Here is an 18,919-nt window from a genome sequence, read left to right as displayed (position 1 = left end):
TTTCCATGCGCACTCTTCAGGTTCGGGCGCATGTTACACAGAACAACGGACAGCGAGAGTCCAGGCCAGCACTAGTGCTCTTCAAAAGAGACACACACCTCTGTTTACAAACTAGAGAGATATAAATCTTTATTTCACAACTTTGTCATAATTCACTTTCTAATGAGACATGTTCTGGGGACAGTTTAAAATACTGGGAAAGCTAGATGCTGAGTATCTTCTAGGCAGGAGCAAAGATGTGGTCACTCCAGGGCCGCTGCATTCCTGGGCCTTCAGGCAGCACAGACCGGACGCGCCAGTATTGTCCAGCCCCAGTTACTTAGAGCCACCTCCTTTTTTGGGGCTGTTAGTCCTCATTTCATGCCAAATTTTCACTAGAGGCTCCCTGTTCTTCCAAATGAGTTCATGACCGTAAGTAATATACCATCTGGGGAGAAGAAGAACAAACCAGGTCCGACATTCAAACAGTGTGACATACAAATAACAAGCACCATGATCCCACGCTGACATTTTAAAAACCAAATGCCACTGTCACCTACTATCCAGCATATGAAAATGGCTGATTATTTAACACAGATCAGTGACTTACCTTTAATATACAGACTATATGAAAGATGGAAGTAGAATGGAACCAAACGTGACTACTCCGAAAGCACCACACGCATACTACTTTTAATTCACGACAGCCCCGCAAGTAAAGTACTATCGCTCTTCCCATGTACAAACATGAAGAAATAGAGTCTGAAAGAACGTCATTTGCCCAAACACTAACAGCTTCTAAGTGGTCAATCAAGGACTCACTCACAGGTCAGACTGATTCTAAATCTGGACTCTTTTTTATTATGTCAAGTGTAAGAAATGTCAAGAGTCAGAATTTACTAATAATGATGGCTAAACTTAAAACAAGAGAAAGAAGACCACCCTAAGATTCAAATGCAATTATAAAACTCTTAGAAGAAACAAAACACTTGTCAGGACTTTCCATTAATAAAGTGTCTTCTAAAATCTTTTTAACCTTATTTCAAGCAAAGAGTCAAATACTTTAATCGTATGGGTACATTGTTTTGATTATACTCCTAAGTTCAAACGTAACTGGTCATTTGGTTAAATTAAAATTAGGAAAATATTTCAAACTAACTTCTGCCTCTTCTTGGCAGCAGCATCACAGTCTAGTGCTCAGTCTGAAACTCCAGCTCTGCAATGACTCGCTGTGTGACCATGGACAATCCCTCAACAGCTTCCTTTCTACAAGCTGGAATATCTCACAGGATTTTAAGAGTATTAAATTAGACCTTAGCTTAGGCACATAGTAAATATTCAATAAACATTAGCTATCACTACTGCAGCAGTACAAGGTGAAAATCATAAAATGTGCTCCAGGGACATAAAGTCAAAGAAATGTGCAGAAGGTTACTAATAGAATCTCTACCATTTTGTAAATATTTCTCAATCTAGATTAAAGATGTCAGAAAAGATGAATTCTGGATATGACTGAGATCGAGTAAATGAAAGGAGCTGAAATTAGAAACAGCAAAAAGAAAGGATTCCTCTGCCTTTCAGATCCTGGACTTTAAAAATGCACCTGATCCAGTTTTCAGAACAGAAAAAGGTCATCTAATTATAGTTGAGAAAAATAAAAAACTGCTGAGGAAAAGCTCCTTCAAGTCCACATTTAAGTATACAGGTAAATTTAGAGTTCATAAAACGGAACCCCTTTCATTACTCTTTCTGTTTCTCATACTGTAATATCAGGTCAGTTCTTACTATTTATAATGTGCTGCTGTTAAAGCTCGAACTCACACATGCTATTCTTTAATCATCACTGAAAATTATAAATGGCATAATGGCATTTAGTTCCACCGCCTACTGGGCAAAACTGCTCCACTAAGAATAGATTTTTTTTTTTTTAATTAAGAAAAACTAAGTTTTCCCATTGTCATGAAATAAAGTAAAAATCAAATAAAGGCCAAAGGTAACATTTATGCAAGAAAACAGGGGCCATCATGGATCCAGCACACCAGACAGACAGTCTACTGAAGGGCCTCTCATCTGTCTAAAGTTCTATGGTGGCGTCGCTACAGCACTGCTATGTTTTAGGCCTGAACCACAAGTGGGAGATCTTGTAACAAGATTACAGGACAACTGTAATCACTATGGTGTGACGGGCGGGAAGGCTTTGGAGCTGGGTACAGATGCTCCTCACTGATGACATCTGGTCTCTACTCCAGCCATGCTGCGGGCACCAGCTCACTCACCGCAGGCAGAGGACGAGTTCCACCCACTCAGGGCGTCTGCCCAGCACTGCTGAGGTCAGCAGGGTGGGGACTGGGCAGGGCAGAGGTGGCTGGAGAGTAGGGGAAGGAATACAGCACAGACTGGGGGCTGGGGAACAGTATCCAAGAAGGACTAGGAACTGTGACAGGTCATGAGTTGGGGTGATATGAGGTTAAGGGTAGCGTAAAAGCACAGAGGGTCTCTCTCTACAAATGACCAAGGCAGGAGAAGGGCCAAGAGTCTCCCATTCCCACTGCACATGTGAAGCGGCTCAAGACCAAAGCAAACCACACTGCGATTTCCTTGCCCTCGCAACCCTACCTGCCCTGCTTCCATACCTGAACTAACTGCTCTACTCTACTCTGCCTTCCTCCAGGGTAGGGAAGGAGAGGACCAGAGAAATGTCACTCAGTCATATTCAGACTTACATTCCAAAGAGAGCTCCCCCAAGATGTGCTGCATGATCAAAAAATTTCCATCCCAGGATCATTCCTGCTGTATCCATGGCAATAATGGCTTTTAGGGCCTGAAAGCCAGAAAAGAGAACAGAACTGATACAACTTTGATTGTTCCAGCATTGACATTTCTAATTTAAGGGCAAGAATTCAGTCAATGTAAAAATATCACCCTGTCCCCAGCACTTCACGTCATAAAAATACTCACATTCCCTGCTGTGAACGTGAACATTGGAAGGAAGATGATGGCGAGTCTCCCTTCCGGGATCTTAGTGCAGACGGCGGCAAGGACAGTCATGATTGCGCCAGACTGCAAACCAACACACAGGGGAAAATGTGAAACTCTAACTGTGCAACTGTTTAGGACTGCGAAGTCTAAAGCAGAAATACTTCCTCCAGAAAGCTTACAGCCATACATTTCTAGGGGAGCACAGAGTTAAACAGCTTTCCATTACTCATGTACAAAATAACAAGCAAAGGGGCCCCATGCCCAGGATACAGTAACCACCTGGCAGGGACTACCTACAGGCAGTAAGATGTAACAGTGTCAGCACTTGACAAACTTCAGGAACCTTGTTACTGTGTCACATGCATCACCATATTTAGACACTAAAAATGGACTTCTCAAACCTCAAGAGAACTCCTTCAATCAGCGAGTGAGCATGATTTCTCCCGATACGCACATGTGTGCAACTCTTCCCAAATTTAATGCTTTATCATAACTCATGTGAACTTTGTATCCTATTTCATAACACTAAATATTTTCCTTAAAAGAATTTGACAAATGTTCTGCTCCAGGAAAGCACGCCAAATTTGTCCCGTGGCTCTCCATGACCCACCCCTCACAGAATCCTCCCAGGGACACACATGCATCTGCCTGCTTGAGAAGCACTTTCCTTCACAACCTTGTATCTGAGAATAAAAATAATCAAAACTTCACAACCTTATGACCAGTAAGTCAACCATCTCTTGTTATAACTGAAATTATAATCGCTATACAGTTTTATCATCTATAGTGTTTTTCCACATTGCTACAAATCTTCATAATTTAAATTGATGATGGCTATGAAATACCTGCTGGATAAATTATGATAATTTAACTAAACTTTCTTAATGTCACACATGTTACCAATTGCTCTGGATGGTACAATAACTGAGAAACTGGATCATAATCCCTTGTTTACATTAAATCTCAAGATCATGATTCATTCAAACAGTGGGACCCTATGCTAGACACTGAGGATACAGAGGGAATAAAGTCAACAACTCCTGCCTTAATGGAGCTGACAGACTGGCATGAAAGACTAAAATAGTAAAAGCAACAAAGCATGATCAGCTATGATGGGGAGTCTGGCAACCGCCAAACTTTTCCAAAGTGGTATTACTGTTTTTTTTCTCTATCAGCATTACATGAGACTCCAGTTTCTCCACGTCCTCACCAGCACCTGGGATGATCTATTCATCTTTGAGATATAGTGATGAGATATCAGTGTGGGTTTTATTTTCATTTTCCTAATGATGAATGACGTTCATCTTTTCTTGTGGTTATTTGTTACTCATACCTTCTCTGAAGCATCTGTTCAAACTTTTGCCCATTCTATAATTTCTTTATATAGTTTGACTCACATCTTTTATCAGATTTCTGACAGGCAAATATTTTCTTTTAGCATGTTATCTTATCTTTTAACACTGTCTTTGGAAGAGTGTAAACTTTTAGCTTACATGAAGCCTGATTATCATTTGTTTTCTTATGGGTCCTGCTTTGTGGTGTCTCAACTATGAAGTCTTTGTCTAATGTGAGATCACAGTGAGTTTTTTCTATGTTTTCTTCTATAAGTTTTTATCTTAGGTTTTACATTTAGGTCTGTGTTTCACTTTGAAGAAAACTTCAAAATACTCCTGAACCAGGTTTAACTTTTAACATTCTGCCACATTTCACTTATTTTCTCTCTATACTTTTTTATCCTGAAACATTTGAGAGTAGGTGGCATATATCAGACCCTTTTACTTCTAAATACTTCAGCGTATACTTCCTTATATTAATATATCCTACAAAATAGTTCTCAATTTCAAGAAATTTTATATTGATACAATATTTTCATTTAATCTACAGAACATATTCCAGTTTTGTTAATTGTTCCACTAGTGACCTTGTGGCTGTTTTCCCCCATTTATTGCATATAGTTGTCCTGTCTCTTTGCTCTCCTAAAAGCTGGACCATTTCCACAGCCTTTTTTTTTTTTTTTTTTTTTAAGTGGGGGAGGTCCATTTTCATTGAAAGCTTCTAACTAAAAAAGGTGAAAATAAAGAATCTCTGCATAGAGTAGGCCAAACATTTTCCTAAACAGCAAGTTGTGAGAATTCCCTGGTGGCCCGGTGGTTAAGAATCTACGCTTCTACTGCCAGGGGTCAGGGTTTGATCCCTGGTTGTGGAACTAAGATCTCGCTAGCTGTGCAGTACAACCAAAAAATAAATACAATAAAATATCATTTAAAAAAATAAAAAGCAAGTTGCCATTTATTCAGACACATAAATACTTTTAAATCTGTATAGATAAAGGTCACTTTGAGAAAATTTTAGAAGGATAATGGGACTGTCTATCTTTAAAATAATAAGTACAATAAGTTACAGTCACAAAAAAACTGGCTTTACAAAGAATGGCTATTAAGACTTTTCTTTACTATTGAAATTTCTGTAATGAGCACTTCAGGCTTGCCAGGTGGCTCGGCAGTGAAGAATCCGCTGGAACTGCAAAGGCCTGCAATGCAGCTGTCCTGCATTCAACCCCGGGGTCGGGAAGATTCCCCTACAAAGGCAATGGCAGCCCCCTCTAGTATTCTTCCCTGGGAAATCCCATGGATAGAGGAGCCTGGTGGGCTACAGTCCATGGGGTCGCAAAGGAGCTGGACATGACTTAGCAACTAAACAAAACAATGAGCACTTTAGATGAAGAAAATAATCGTTGATAAAGAAGGAAGAATCCCTCAGAAGAAATGGAGTAGTCCTCACAGTCAATGAAAGAGACTGAAATGCAGTACTTGGGTGCTCCATTCATTTTCAAGGCAAACCATTCAACATCACAATTATCCAAGTCTGTGCCCCAGCCACTAATGCTGAAGATGATGAAACTGGATGGTTCTATGAAGACCGTCTGACACCAAAAAAAGATGTTCTTTTCATCATAAGGGCCTGGAATGCAAACATAGGAAGGCAAAAGACACCTGGGGTAACAGCCAAATTTAGCCCTGGAGTACAAAATGAAGCAAAGGCTAACAGAGTTTTACCAAGAGAATGCACTGGTCATAGAAAACACCCTTTTCCAACACAAGAGACAACTCTACACATGGACATCACCAGATGGTCAATACTGAAATTGGATTAATAATATTCTTTGCAATCGAAGACGGAGAAGCTCTATACAGTCAGCAAAAACAAAACTGGAAGTTGGCCCAGATCATGAGCTTCTTATTACAAAATACAGACTTATATTGAAGAAAGTAGGGAAAACCACTAGGCCATTCAAATATGACCTAAATCAACTCCCTTATGATTAACAGTGGAAGTGACAAATAGATTCAAGGGATTAGGTCTGGTAGACAGATTGCTTGAAGAACTATGGAAGGAGGTTTGTTAACACTGTACAGGAGGTGGTGACCAAAATCATCTCCAAGAAAAAGCAATGCAAAGAGGCAAAATGGTTGCTGAGGAGGGCTTACAAGCAACTAGGTAGAGAAGCAAAAGGCAAAGGAGGAAAGGTAAGATATACCCATCTGAATGCAGAGTTTCAAAGAATAGCACGGAAAGGTACAGTCTTCTTAAGTGAACAATGCAAAGAAAGACAGGAAAACAGAATGGGAAAGACTAGAGATCTCTTCAAGAAAATTATAGATACCAAGGGAACATTTCATAGAAAATGGGCACAATAAAGGACAAAAATGGTACAGACCTAACAGAAGCAGAAGATATTAAGAAGAGGTGGCAAGAATACACAGAAGAACTGTACAAATAAGGTCTTAATGACCCACAAAACCACGAAGGTGTGACACTAACCTACAGCCAGACATCCTGGAGTGCAAAGTCAAATGAGCCTTAGAAAGCATTACTACAAACCAAAGCTAGTGGAGGTGATGGAATTCCAGCTGAGCTATTTCCAATCCTAGAAGATGATGCTGTTAAAGTGCTGTACTCGATATGCCAGAAAATTTGGAAAACTCAGCAGTGGCCACAGGACTGGAAAAGGTCAGTTTTCATTCCAATCCCAAAGAAGGGCAATGCCAAAAACTGTTCAAACTACTGCACAATTGCACTCATTTCACATGCTAGCAAGGTAATGCTCAAAATCCTTCAAGCTAGGCTTCAACAGTACATGAACCAAGAATTTCCAGATGTACAAGCTGGATTTAGAAAAGGCAGAGGAACCAGAGATCAAACTGCTAACATCCGTTGGATCATAGAAAAAGCAAGGGAATTCCAGAAAAACATCTACTTCTGCTTTATTGACTATGCTAAAGCCTTTGACTGTATGGATCACAACAAACTGTGGAAAATTCTTAAATTTTCTTAAACTTAAAGAGATGGGAATCTCTTTAAGGCAGATCACCTTACCTGCCTCCTGAGAAACTTGTATGCAGGTCAAAAAGCAACAGTTAGAAATGGACATGGAACAACGGACTGGTTCCAAATTGGGAATGAGTACGTCAAGGCTGTATACTGTCACTCTGCTTATTTAACTTATAAGTAGAGTATGTCATGCAAAATGCCAGACTGGATGAAGCACAAGCTGGAATCAAGATTGCTGGGACAAATATCAATAACCTCTGATATGCAGATGACACCACCCCTATGGCAGAAAGCAAAGAGGAACTGAAGTGCCTCTTTAAAGTGAAAGAGAAGAGTGAAAAAGCTGGCTTAAAACTCAACATTCAAAAAACTATGATCATGGCATCTGGTCTCAACACTTCATGACACACAGATGGGGAAAGAATGGAAACAGTGACAGATTTTAATTTCTTGGGCTCCAAAATCACTGCAGATGGTGACTGCAGCCATGAAATTAAAAGACGCTTGCTCCTTGGTAGGAAAGCTATGACAGACCTAGACAGCATATTGAAAAGCAGAGACATCACTTTGCCAACAAAGGTCCATCTAGTCAAAGCTATGGTTTTTCCAGTTGTCATGTATGGATGTGAGAGTTGGACCACAAGAAAGCTTAGTGCCAAAGAATGGATGCTTTTGAGCTGTGGTGTTGGAGAAGACTCTTGAGAGTCCCTTGGACTGCAAGGAGATCCAACCAGTCCATCCTAAAGGAAATCAATCCTGAATATTCACTGGAAGGACTGATGCTGAAGCTCCAACACTGTCACCTGACGTGAAGGGTGAAATCACTGGAAAAGATCCTGATGCTGGGAGGGATTGGGGGCAGGAGAAGGGGGCGACAGAGACAGCATCACCGACTCAATAGACATGAGTCTAGCAAACTCTGGGAGACTGTGAAGGACAGGGAAGCCTGGCGTGCTACTGTTCATGGAACTACAAAGAGTCAGACACGACTGAGCAACTGAACAAACAACAATGGGGAAGCAATTTAGATGGTATAGGATTTTAATGCTCGTCTTTAAATTCAGCTAACCACGTTATGTTTGTTTCACTGGAGAGAAAGTTTAATTTTACTGGGTTTTTTTCCTTTCTCAGAAAATAAGGTCTCAACCTGATTTCTTCTGAGTTTTGCTGACTTTGTAAGGCTTTATTTAAAAATCTAGGATACATAAGTTACATATCTGCTATAAGGCATGAAAGGTGAGGGGTTACTCTTTAACTTTCAAATTCTCAGTGACACTGACATCCACTCTTTTTAATATAGTATATGCTGATAGATTGGAGAAGGAACTGGCAACCCACCTCCAGTATTCTTGCCTAGAGAATCCCATGGACAGAGGAGCCTGGTGGGCTACAGTCCATGGGGTTGCAAGAGTCAGATATGACTTAGTGACTGAACCACCACCATGCTAATAGATTATGGGGGCAGATGTTGAACTTCTAGCCAGAACAAATCTTTCAGGGAGTCATGAACCCAAACCCATATAGACCCTAGAAGTCTGCCTCCTTGGTTAGAGGTAAGGATCTTTTATTCTCCACTCATAACTTGATTATACAGCCTATGCTGCTGCCAAGTCACTTCAGTTGTGTCCGACTCTGTGCGACCCCATAGACGTCAGCCCACCAGCCTCCCCCATCCCTGGGATTCTCCAGGCAAGAACACTGGAGTGGGTTGCCATTTCCTTCTCCAATGCATGAAAGTGAAAAGTGATATGCATAAAGGTCAACTCAGGAAACCAATTTTCCTAAGTATTTTTCTTTATTTAATCTTCATGTATGTTATCATATAAAAGCTTTTTGTGGGTGATTTTAACTATGAATTTTAAATCAATTTGCTTTAAGAAGCCTTTTGCTTCTGCAAGCTACATGCTGCTAAAAACCCCAGGTGTTTTATGTAAAACAAGTAAAAAAAAAACTCTGAAAAGCTGAGAAAGGAAAGCAGCCCAGCTAGAAACCTTAGGAGCCAAGGAACAACATAGTGGTGAGTTTTCTTTTGGCCTCATGCTGCTCAGACTCGGCCCTGGCGAAGCTCACAACCTGGAAACACCAATGAACTCAAACAAAATAGGTCTGTACCCAAAAACGCTCACTCTAGCCAAAGGAGCAAGAAAGCAGTCTAGCAAGACAGAAAAGTTTTCAGACAACAACCACTCTACTCCAGACAAACACAACAGAAACAACCACGGCCTGATCCCCATCAGCAAAAGCTGAGTGGAGTCTGGACTTCCATTCTTAAAGACTAACAAGGCACCCCACCCTCTGACAGGGTGGTGTCAGTGGAGGTCACTCACGCAGCAGTAATAAGGCACTCTTGCTCCTCCTAGACAGAGCGGTATTAGCAGAGGTCTACTGAGGAGCCAGAACTCCCCACCCTGCAGCAACAAGAGCCCTTCCCCGCCACTGTCAAAGGAGCTGGAGTGGGGAACCTGGACTACCAACCTCACCCGGCACTAGTGATCAGAGCACTGTCAGAGGAGGCCTGCCACACAGATTTAATTAAGATTAGAGTCTCATAATGTAATATCCAAAATGTCCAGGTTTCACTTAAAAATCACTTATCAGGGAATTCCTTGCAGCTCCAGTGGTTAGGACTCAACACTTTCAGTGCCGTGGCCCAGGTTCAATCTTTCGTCGGGGATCTAAGATCTCCCAAGTAGCATGTCCTGGCCAAAAAAATAAATCAAAATTAAAGTCACCCATTACACCAAGAACCAGAAAAATCTCAACTCAAATGAGAAAAGACAATCAATAGATACCAACCATCAAGTTGACACAGATGTTAGAATTATTTAACAAGCATTTTAAAGCAGCCATCATAAAAGTGGTTCAACAAGCAATCACAAACATGCTTTAAACAAGTTAAAAAAGAAACAGCATAGAAATAGAAAGGCTCAAAGAAATAGAAGGTATCAAGAAAAATGAAAACTAAAAACTGTAATAACTTAAATAAAAACAACAAATGGCTCAAGAAGAATGGAAAGGACAGAAATAATTAATCAGTTACCTTGAGACAGAATAGCAATTACCCAATCTGAACCACAGAGAAAAAACAGACTTTAAAAAAAGTTACTGAGGTTTTAGGGATAATAAACTATCTAACATCATGTCAGAGCCCTAGAAAGAGAGAAGAAAAAGGGCAAGGCAGAAAAGGTATCTGAAGAAACGGCTGACCAACTCCCAAAAACATAAACCTAAATATTCAAGAAACTGAGCGAACCACACACAAGATAAACACAGATGTCCATGACAAGACACACAGTCAAACTTCTGAAAGTAAAGACAAAGGAAAAGGTCTAGAAAGTGGTACTAGAAAATGACATCTTACCTACAAGGGGAAAAGCTACTTGAACAACAAAGAATTTCTCTTCAGAGACTATGGAGGTCAAAAAAAAAAAAGTGGCACAACATTTTTCAATTGCTGAAAGAACTGAGCCTGGAGTTTTATATCCAATGAAAATATCCTTCAGAAATGAAGGGAAGAAAAAACAATGAAACGGAAATTAAAACACTCTCAGAACAAAGAAAACTTGAGAATCCGTCACAGCAGACCTAACTGGCTAGGGGCTGAAGGAATGGCTAAGAGAAGTTTTCTACACAATGAAATGACAAGAGGAGGACATCTTCGAACATCAGAAAGAACGAATCAGGGAAAAAGTAAAAAATTATGTGTAAATACAATAGACTGTCCTTCTGTCTTGGAATTGTCTAACTCATATTTATTGGTTGAAGCAAAAATCATAAATGTATGCAGAGGAAATATTTAAGACAATTAAAATCTGGAGAAGGTATGGGGCAAAAAGTGAGATAAGGCTCACTTCACTCAAACTGGTAAAATGATACCACAAGTAGATTGTGGTAGTGATATACACAGATTGTAGTACCCAGAGCAGAGGTTAAAAAGTTATACAAAGAGATAGACTCCAGAACACTATTGGTGTTCAGTCACTAAGTCCTATCCAACTCTGTGACCCCGTGGGCTGCAGCACACCAGGCTTCCCTGTCCTTCCAGAACACTATAGATAAGTCAAAATGAAATGCCAAATGAATCTGCACTAGCTATCATTTTGCTTCACTTGCAACTTTATAAGAGACTGAAGATACTCTCCTAACTCAGCATGAGAAATCAGTTTATGTATAGTTTAGATCAGTGATAAGCTAAATCAATGAAGTTACAGCAAGCAGATTATCATAATATTGGTATGCAAATTCAGCCAATGATAAACTATTTATAAACACAACCATACAAAATCTATGGGATGCAGCAAAAGCAGCTCTTAGAGGGAAGTTCACAGCAATACAATGCCTTCTTTAAGACACAAGAAAAATCTCAAATAACCTCAATCCTAACCCACCACCCAAAAGAATGTGAAAAAGAACAAACAAAACCTCAAGCTAGCAGAAGTAAGCAGACATTAAAGATCAGAGAGGAAATAAATAAAATAGAGATAACAGGGGAAAAAAAACCAACACAGTAAACACCGGGTTCTTTGCCAGGGTCAACAACACTGACAAATTTCTGGTCAGGCTCACCAAGAAGAAAGGAGCAAAGATCCAAATAAACAAAATGAGAAATACAAGAGGAAAAATCCTAACTGATACCACAGAAACACAAAAAGCCATTAAGAGAATACTATGAACAAATATATGCCAAGAAATTTGACAATCTAGAAAAAACGGACAACTTTCTAGAAACATACAGTCTACCAAAACTGAATCAAGAAGAAATAAATAATTTGAACAGAACAATCGCTAGAAATGAAACAGAATCTAAAATTTAAAGAAAAATCCCTGAAACAAAACTCCAGGACCAGATAGCTTAGCTGGGGAATTCTACCAAACATACAAAGAAGAACTTAATACTGCTCCTTCTTAAACTCTTCCAAAAGACTGAAGAGAAAGGAACACTTCCAAAGACATTCTATGAAGCCAACATCAGCCGGATACCAAAAGCAAAGACAATACCAAAAAAGAAAATTACAGGTCAGTATCTTTGATAAATATAGACACGAAAAAAATCTCAACAAAATATTAACAAACTGAATCCAACGACATATAAAAAAGCCACACACCATGACCAAGCTGGATTCATCCCCAGGTCACAAGGAGGGTTCAATATATGCAAATCGGTCAATGTAACACACATCAACAAGAGAAAAGACAAAAACCACAGGACCATCTCAACAGATACAGAAAAAGCATCTGATACATTTTAACATTCACTCGTGATAAAAACCCTTACAAAAATTAGTACAGAGGGAACATAACATAATAAACGCTATTTATGACAAACCCACAGCCAATATAATACTCAATGGTGAAAAGCTGAAAGCCTTCCTGCTAAAATCTGGCACAAGACCAGGATGCCCACTCTTAGCACTTCTTTTCAACATGGTATTGGAAGCCCAAGCCACAACAATCAGACAATAAAAACAAATAAAAGGTATCCAAATTGGTAGGGAAGAGGTAAAATCGTCATTATACACAAATGACAAGCTACTATATATATATCAATAGAAAACCCTAAAGACTCCACACAAAAACTACTAGAACTGATAAATGAATTCAGTTAAGGTAGCAGGACACAAGTTCAACATACAGAAATCAGTTGCCTTTTTTTACATTAACAATGAAATATCAGAGACTGTAAACAAACAATCCCCTTTAAAATCACATAAAAAATAATAGAAACCTCACCGAGGAGGTGAAAGATATATGCTCAGAACTACAAAATAAAGGAAATTAAAGATGATACAAAGAAATGGAAAGATATCCCATGCTCTAGGCTTGGAATAATTAATACTATTTAAATGGCTATACTACCTAAAACAACCTACAAATTTAATGAGATCCCTATCACATTACCCATGAAATTTTTCACAGAACTAGAACAAATAATCCTAAAATTTACATGGAACCATAAAAGACAGAATTGCCAAAGCAATCCTGAGGAAAAAGAACAAAGCAGGAGACGTAATCCTTCCAGACTTCAGACACTACTACAAAGCCACAGTAATCAAAACAGTGTGTTAGCACTGGCCCAAAAACAGACATGCAGCTCAATGGAGCACAACAGAGAGGTGGGGGCGGTACCCACAGACCGATTAATCTTCAACAAATGAAGCAAGAATACAAAATAGGAAATAGCCTCTTTAGCAAGTGGTGCTGAGAAAGTCTCAGAGCTGCACGTAAGTCAATGAAGTTAGAACATACCCTCACACCACGCACAAAAATAAACTCAAAAGGGCTTACAGACTTAAATGTAAGATATGATACCATAAAACTCCCAGATCATAGGCAGACCATTCCCTCACATAAATCATACCAATGTTTTCTTAGGTCAGACTCCCAGGGCAACAGAAATAAAAACACAAATAAGCAAATGGGATCTAATCAAGCTTACAAGCTTCTGCACAGCAAAGGAAACCATAAACATAAAAAGACAACCTACAGAATGGGAGAAACTATTTGCAAATGATGTGATGGACAAGGGCTTAATTTCCAAAATATACAAACAGTTTATACAATATCAAAAAACCAAACAACCCAATTGAAAAATGGCCAGAAGTCCTAAATAGACAGTTTTCCAAAGGAGAAATACACACGGCCAATAGACACATGAAAAGATGCTCAACACTGCTAATTATTAGAGAAATACAAATCAAAACTGTAATAGAGTAACATCTCACACTGGTCATAACGGCTATCACTAAGAAGTCTACAGATAAAAAAATGCTAGAGAAGGTGTGGAGATGTGAGTGTAGATCAGTGCAGCCACTGTGGAAACCAGTATGAAGATCACTCAAAAAAAACTAGAGTTGCCATATGATCCAGCGATGCTACTTCTGGGCACCCAGACAACACTATAATTCAAAAAGATATATACATTACTATGTACATAGCAGCACTATTTAAAATAGCCAAGACATGAAAGCAACCTAAATGTCCACTGACAGATGAATGGATAAAGAAGATGTGGTACATATGTATAGTGGAATATTACTCAGCCATAAAAAAGAATGAATAATGCCATTTTTCAGCAACAAGGATGGACCTAAAGATTATCATACTAAGCGAGAAAAAGACAAATACCATATGACATCACTAACATGTGGAATCTACATACAACACAAATCAACATACCTATGAAATATAACCAGGCTCACAGATATAAAGAACAGACTTGTGGTTGCCAAGTGGGTAAGAGGTAGGGCAGGGAAGGAGTACGAGTTTGGGATTAGCAGAACAAACTATTATATGTAGGATGGATAAACAACAAGATCATACTGTACAGCAAAGGGAAGTGTACTCAATATTCTGTGATAAACCATAATGGAAAAGAATATGTAAAAGTATATACATATAACTGAATCACTTAGGTCTACAGAAGAAATTAACACATTGTAAATCAACTATACTTCAATCAGATTTTTAAAAATTAACAAAAAACTATTTACAACTTCAAGGGAAAAAAATTCTAACATTTTTACATATGCTACTTCCTACAATAAATACTTTATTGATCTTTGTCATCCAAGACTAAGGGTATATTTAGCAGCAAACAAACTTTTGAAAATCAGAAAATTTGAAAAGCTTCCTGCCAATAACTAGTTAGAAATTCCATTTTTAAATAAGATTCAGAACATGCACGGCTCTAACAAAATCCTTACCAAAATCTAGTCAATATTCTTGCTCCCTTGTGCCAATGTTAATGGACAAATATTCTTTATCAATCTTCATCTTTCAAAGGCAATAAGGCCAGTACTTTTTATTTTCTACCACAATTCTGTCAATAGTATTTTTTTCTCCACATTTCTCATTAAATATACTATATACTGCAGAAGGCAATGGCACCCCACTCCAGTACTCTTGCCTGGAAATCCCATGGATGGGGGAGCCTGGTAGGCTGCAGTCCATGGTGTCGCTGGGAGTTGGACACGACTGAGCGACTTCACTTTCACTTTTCACTTCCATGCATTGGAGAAGGAAATGGCAACCCACTCCAGTGTTCTTGCCTGGAGAGTCCCAGGGACAGAGGAGCCTGGTGGGCTGTCATCTATATAGATGACATCTATGTGTCATCTATATCACAACTTTATATTGAGAAACAGATTCAGAGAGGTAAAGTAACAAGTCCTGGAAATCACAAATAAGTGGCAGAGCTGGGATTCAAACCCAGTCTAATTCCAAATGCCAGATCCCCTGAACTAATGAGAAAAGTACTCCCACCTTCAGAACCCCCAATGTCCTCTAAAGATGACTCAGCCCTTTCAGTGTATATTAGATGTGGGTAATGTTTGCTCCCCAACTAAACTAAATTTGAAGTCAAAATCCATGTCTGATTCATCCAATTGGTCTTCACAAAACAGGTACTTAGTTGACAAATGAGGTATAGAATAGATTTGAAATACATAAATTATACTGGCACCGAATTTTATATAGAAAACATTCCACAAAGAAAAAAGGGTAGGGGGCTAAAGTTAAAGCATAAAGGTCACAGGCCTTTCCTGATGATACCGGCCTCATCAGGAAAATTAAGTAGAAACAAATCTGAGGAACAGACAAATTATGGCATGATTATTTTACATAAGGGTGCTTTTCTGAAATTAAACATTTGTAGTTTCTTTAAACATAACATTTCTATTTGAAAACATTTAAGTGCATTAGTATTTATGCACAATTAAATGTGTAGTCTTTAAAGAAATATGTAAAGACTTCCACGTGTCTAGAAATTTGCCATTAAATGCAAAAGAAAACAGACTTGTAATTTTTACAAAATCATCCGGAACATAATTGAGACCAGGAAACTGATCTTGCTCGCTGGATGCATTCCCAGACTCTAACAAGTACAGTGCTTGGTAGTCCAACCTACATAGCACACAAATACTGATGAAGAAGAAGATACAGTACCAGATTCAAATCTCTATTTAGAATTTTTCAATGCTAGATTAGGCTCTCCAGTTTATGGGGATTGGATACCCACTATTTTGACTACTCCTCATGATATGTACTCTGTGCCAGTTAAGTATATATAGATGACTAAAAGCTATAGCCTGAAATTTATAAGGCTTTACAAATGTATACATTCTATATTAGACTCAGATTAGTTAGTAGTATTGTTTTAATAGTAATTTCCTGCTTTGATAGTTGTACTGTGGTTTTGTAGCTAATAACAGGGTTAAGGGTAATATGAATCTGTACTAATTTTGCAACTTTCTTGTACATCTAAATTTCAAAATGAAGTGAAAAATTTTAACTAGAAATACTTACTGCACCAAGTGATGGTCCATATCTTCCTGTGGCAACTTTACACACATAACTGACAAAATTGGAAATAACACCTAAGAAATAAACCACATTTCAGTAATTTCAGTGAGGTATAAAAATGGCTTCCATTTCTGACCTCCACCCCATGAAGACCAACAGATGGGTTTCTTCCCCAGTCAAGGTGCAGGCATAAATACTTATTCTGCCTATCACTTCAGATATATTATAGGGAAAGCAAAGCCTGACCCACTCCACCACTTACTAAGTAACACAGGGTCATTCACTCCACCTCTTAATTTTCATTTTCCTCATCCATACTGTATGAAGAAAGACTATGGCCCGAACTCACCAACTGTGTGGGAATTCTCTGGACTGCACGCTATACACTAAATCAGACTCTGTGGAGCAGGACCAGGGAGTCTGTATTTTGCCCAGTTTGCCAAACGAATGTGCCGCAGATCCAGACTAGATGATTTTTTAGGTCCCTTTGGCACCAATGTCATTTGACCTTGACTGTGGCTAATTTCAAAAAACAACTTTCTGTGGAGCAGGAATTAATGGCATTTGAAAGAGACTCTTTGTACTTAGAACAACATTAATGCTCGGGGGAAAGAACTACACACACAGGCCAAAGATGTTACTCAGCTTCTGTTTTGAGGGACTAGCTGCACATGAGTAATAACAATGATTAAGTACCCGCTCTGGACCTTGTGGTAGATGCTTCTATTTTCATCCCTTCTACAACCCCATGTTATAAGAGTGAGTACCATTACCCTCAGAGAGGTACCATCTTTTCTGCAACATTATACAGCTGGTAGCAGACATAGGATCTGAACCTAGGTCTTCCGTCTCCAAGTTGAGTGTATTTTCACTACACATAACTGGCAGATATACTGTTTTTAAATCAAAGGATTTTAGGAATGAATTTTTATACTTTACGGCTTTAAGTACATTTTGCAAACAAAATACATTTTTTTTTGAGACAGTTCAGTCGCTCAGTCGCGTCTGACTCTGCAATTCCATGAACTGCAGCACGCCAGGCCTCCCTGTCCATCACCAACTCCCAGAGTTTACCCAAACTCATGTCCATTGAGTCGGTGATGCCATCGAACCATCTCATCCTCTGTTGTCCCCCTCTACTGCCTTCAATCTTTCCCAACATCAGGGTCTTTTCAAATGAGTGAGCTCTCTGCATCAGGTGGCCAAAGTACTGGAGTTTCAGCTTCAACGTCAGTCCTTCCAATGAACACCCAGGACTGATTTCCCTTAGGATGGACTGGCTGGATCTCCTTGCAGTCCAAGGGACTCTCAAGAATCTTCTCCACACCACAGTTCAAAAGCATCAGCCCTTCTGCACTCAGCCCTCTTTATAGTCCAACTCTCACGCCCACATATGAACACTGGAAAAACCATAGCCTTGACTAGAGGGACCTTTGTGGACAAAGTAATGTCTCTGCTTTTTAATATGCTATCTAGGTTGGTCATAACTTTCCTTCCAAGGAGTGAGCGTCTTTTAATTTCATGGCTGTGATCACCATCTGCAGTGATTTTGGAGCCCAAAAAAATAAAGTCTGACACTGTTTCCACTGTTTCCCCATCTATTTGCCATGAAGTGATGGGACCAGATGCCATGATTTTAGTTTTCTGAATGTTGAGCTTTAAGCCAACTTTTTTACCCTCCTCTTTCACTTTCATCAACAGGCTCTTTAGTTCTTCTTCACTTTCTGCCATAAGGGTGGTGTCATCTGCATATCTGAGGTTATTGATATTTCTCCCAGCAATCTCGATTCCAACTTGTGCTTCCTCCAGCCCAGCGTTTCTCATGAGGAACTCTGCATAGAAGTTAAAGAAGCAGGGTGACAATATACAACCTTGACGTACTCCTTTTCCTATTTGGAACCAGTCTGTTGTTCCATGTCCAGTTCTAACTGTTGCTTCTTGACCTGCATACAGATTTCTCAAGAGGCAGGTCAGTTGGTCTGGTATTCCCATCTCTTTCAGAATTTTCCAGTTTATCGTGATCCACACAGTCAAAGGCTTTGGCATAGTCAATAAAGCAGAAATAGTTGTTTTTCTGGAACTCTCTTGCTTTTTTGATGATCCAGCAAATGTTGGCAATTTGGTCTCTGGTTCCTCTGCCTTTTCTAAAACCAGCTTGAACATCTGGAAATTCACGGTTTTTTGAGACAAGCAAACTTTAATCAGCCAAGTGCCAATTTAGCAGCGTTTAGGAACCTGGAATCATGAGTTATCATTTTTAAGCTGAGATAAAGAAATGCTGCTAAGTCCAGGATGACTAGAGTGGTTCCATGCTAATGTATCCTTGCAA

General features: G+C 39.2%; 1 protein-coding gene across 2 annotated transcripts in view; it reads right to left on the bottom strand.

Moving 5' to 3' along the window:
* Positions 1-103: 103 nt before the first annotated feature.
* Positions 104-18,919, bottom strand: part of PARL (presenilin associated rhomboid like) — a 54,392-nt gene continuing 35,576 nt past the window's right edge. Inside the window, exons 7-10 of one of the 2 annotated variants that reach the window (XM_070372623.1) lie at positions 16,594-16,664; positions 2,938-3,039; positions 2,703-2,800; positions 104-427 (exon numbers count right to left, since the gene is read on the bottom strand). In XM_070372623.1, coding sequence (XP_070228724.1) covers positions 316-427; positions 2,703-2,800; positions 2,938-3,039; positions 16,594-16,664 — 383 coding nt within the window. In that variant the 3' untranslated portion in view covers positions 104-315. The remainder of the gene's footprint in view (positions 428-2,702; positions 2,801-2,937; positions 3,040-16,593; positions 16,665-18,919) is intronic. The other variant, XM_070372629.1, reaches the window with a different exon arrangement.

The sequence above is a fragment of the Bos mutus genome, chromosome 1 (genome assembly GCF_027580195.1).
Source record: "Bos mutus isolate GX-2022 chromosome 1, NWIPB_WYAK_1.1, whole genome shotgun sequence".
NCBI lineage: Eukaryota > Metazoa > Chordata > Mammalia > Artiodactyla > Bovidae > Bos > Bos mutus.
The sequence above is the reverse complement of the archived record's forward strand: the minus strand, read 5'-3'. Positions and strand labels throughout refer to the sequence as shown.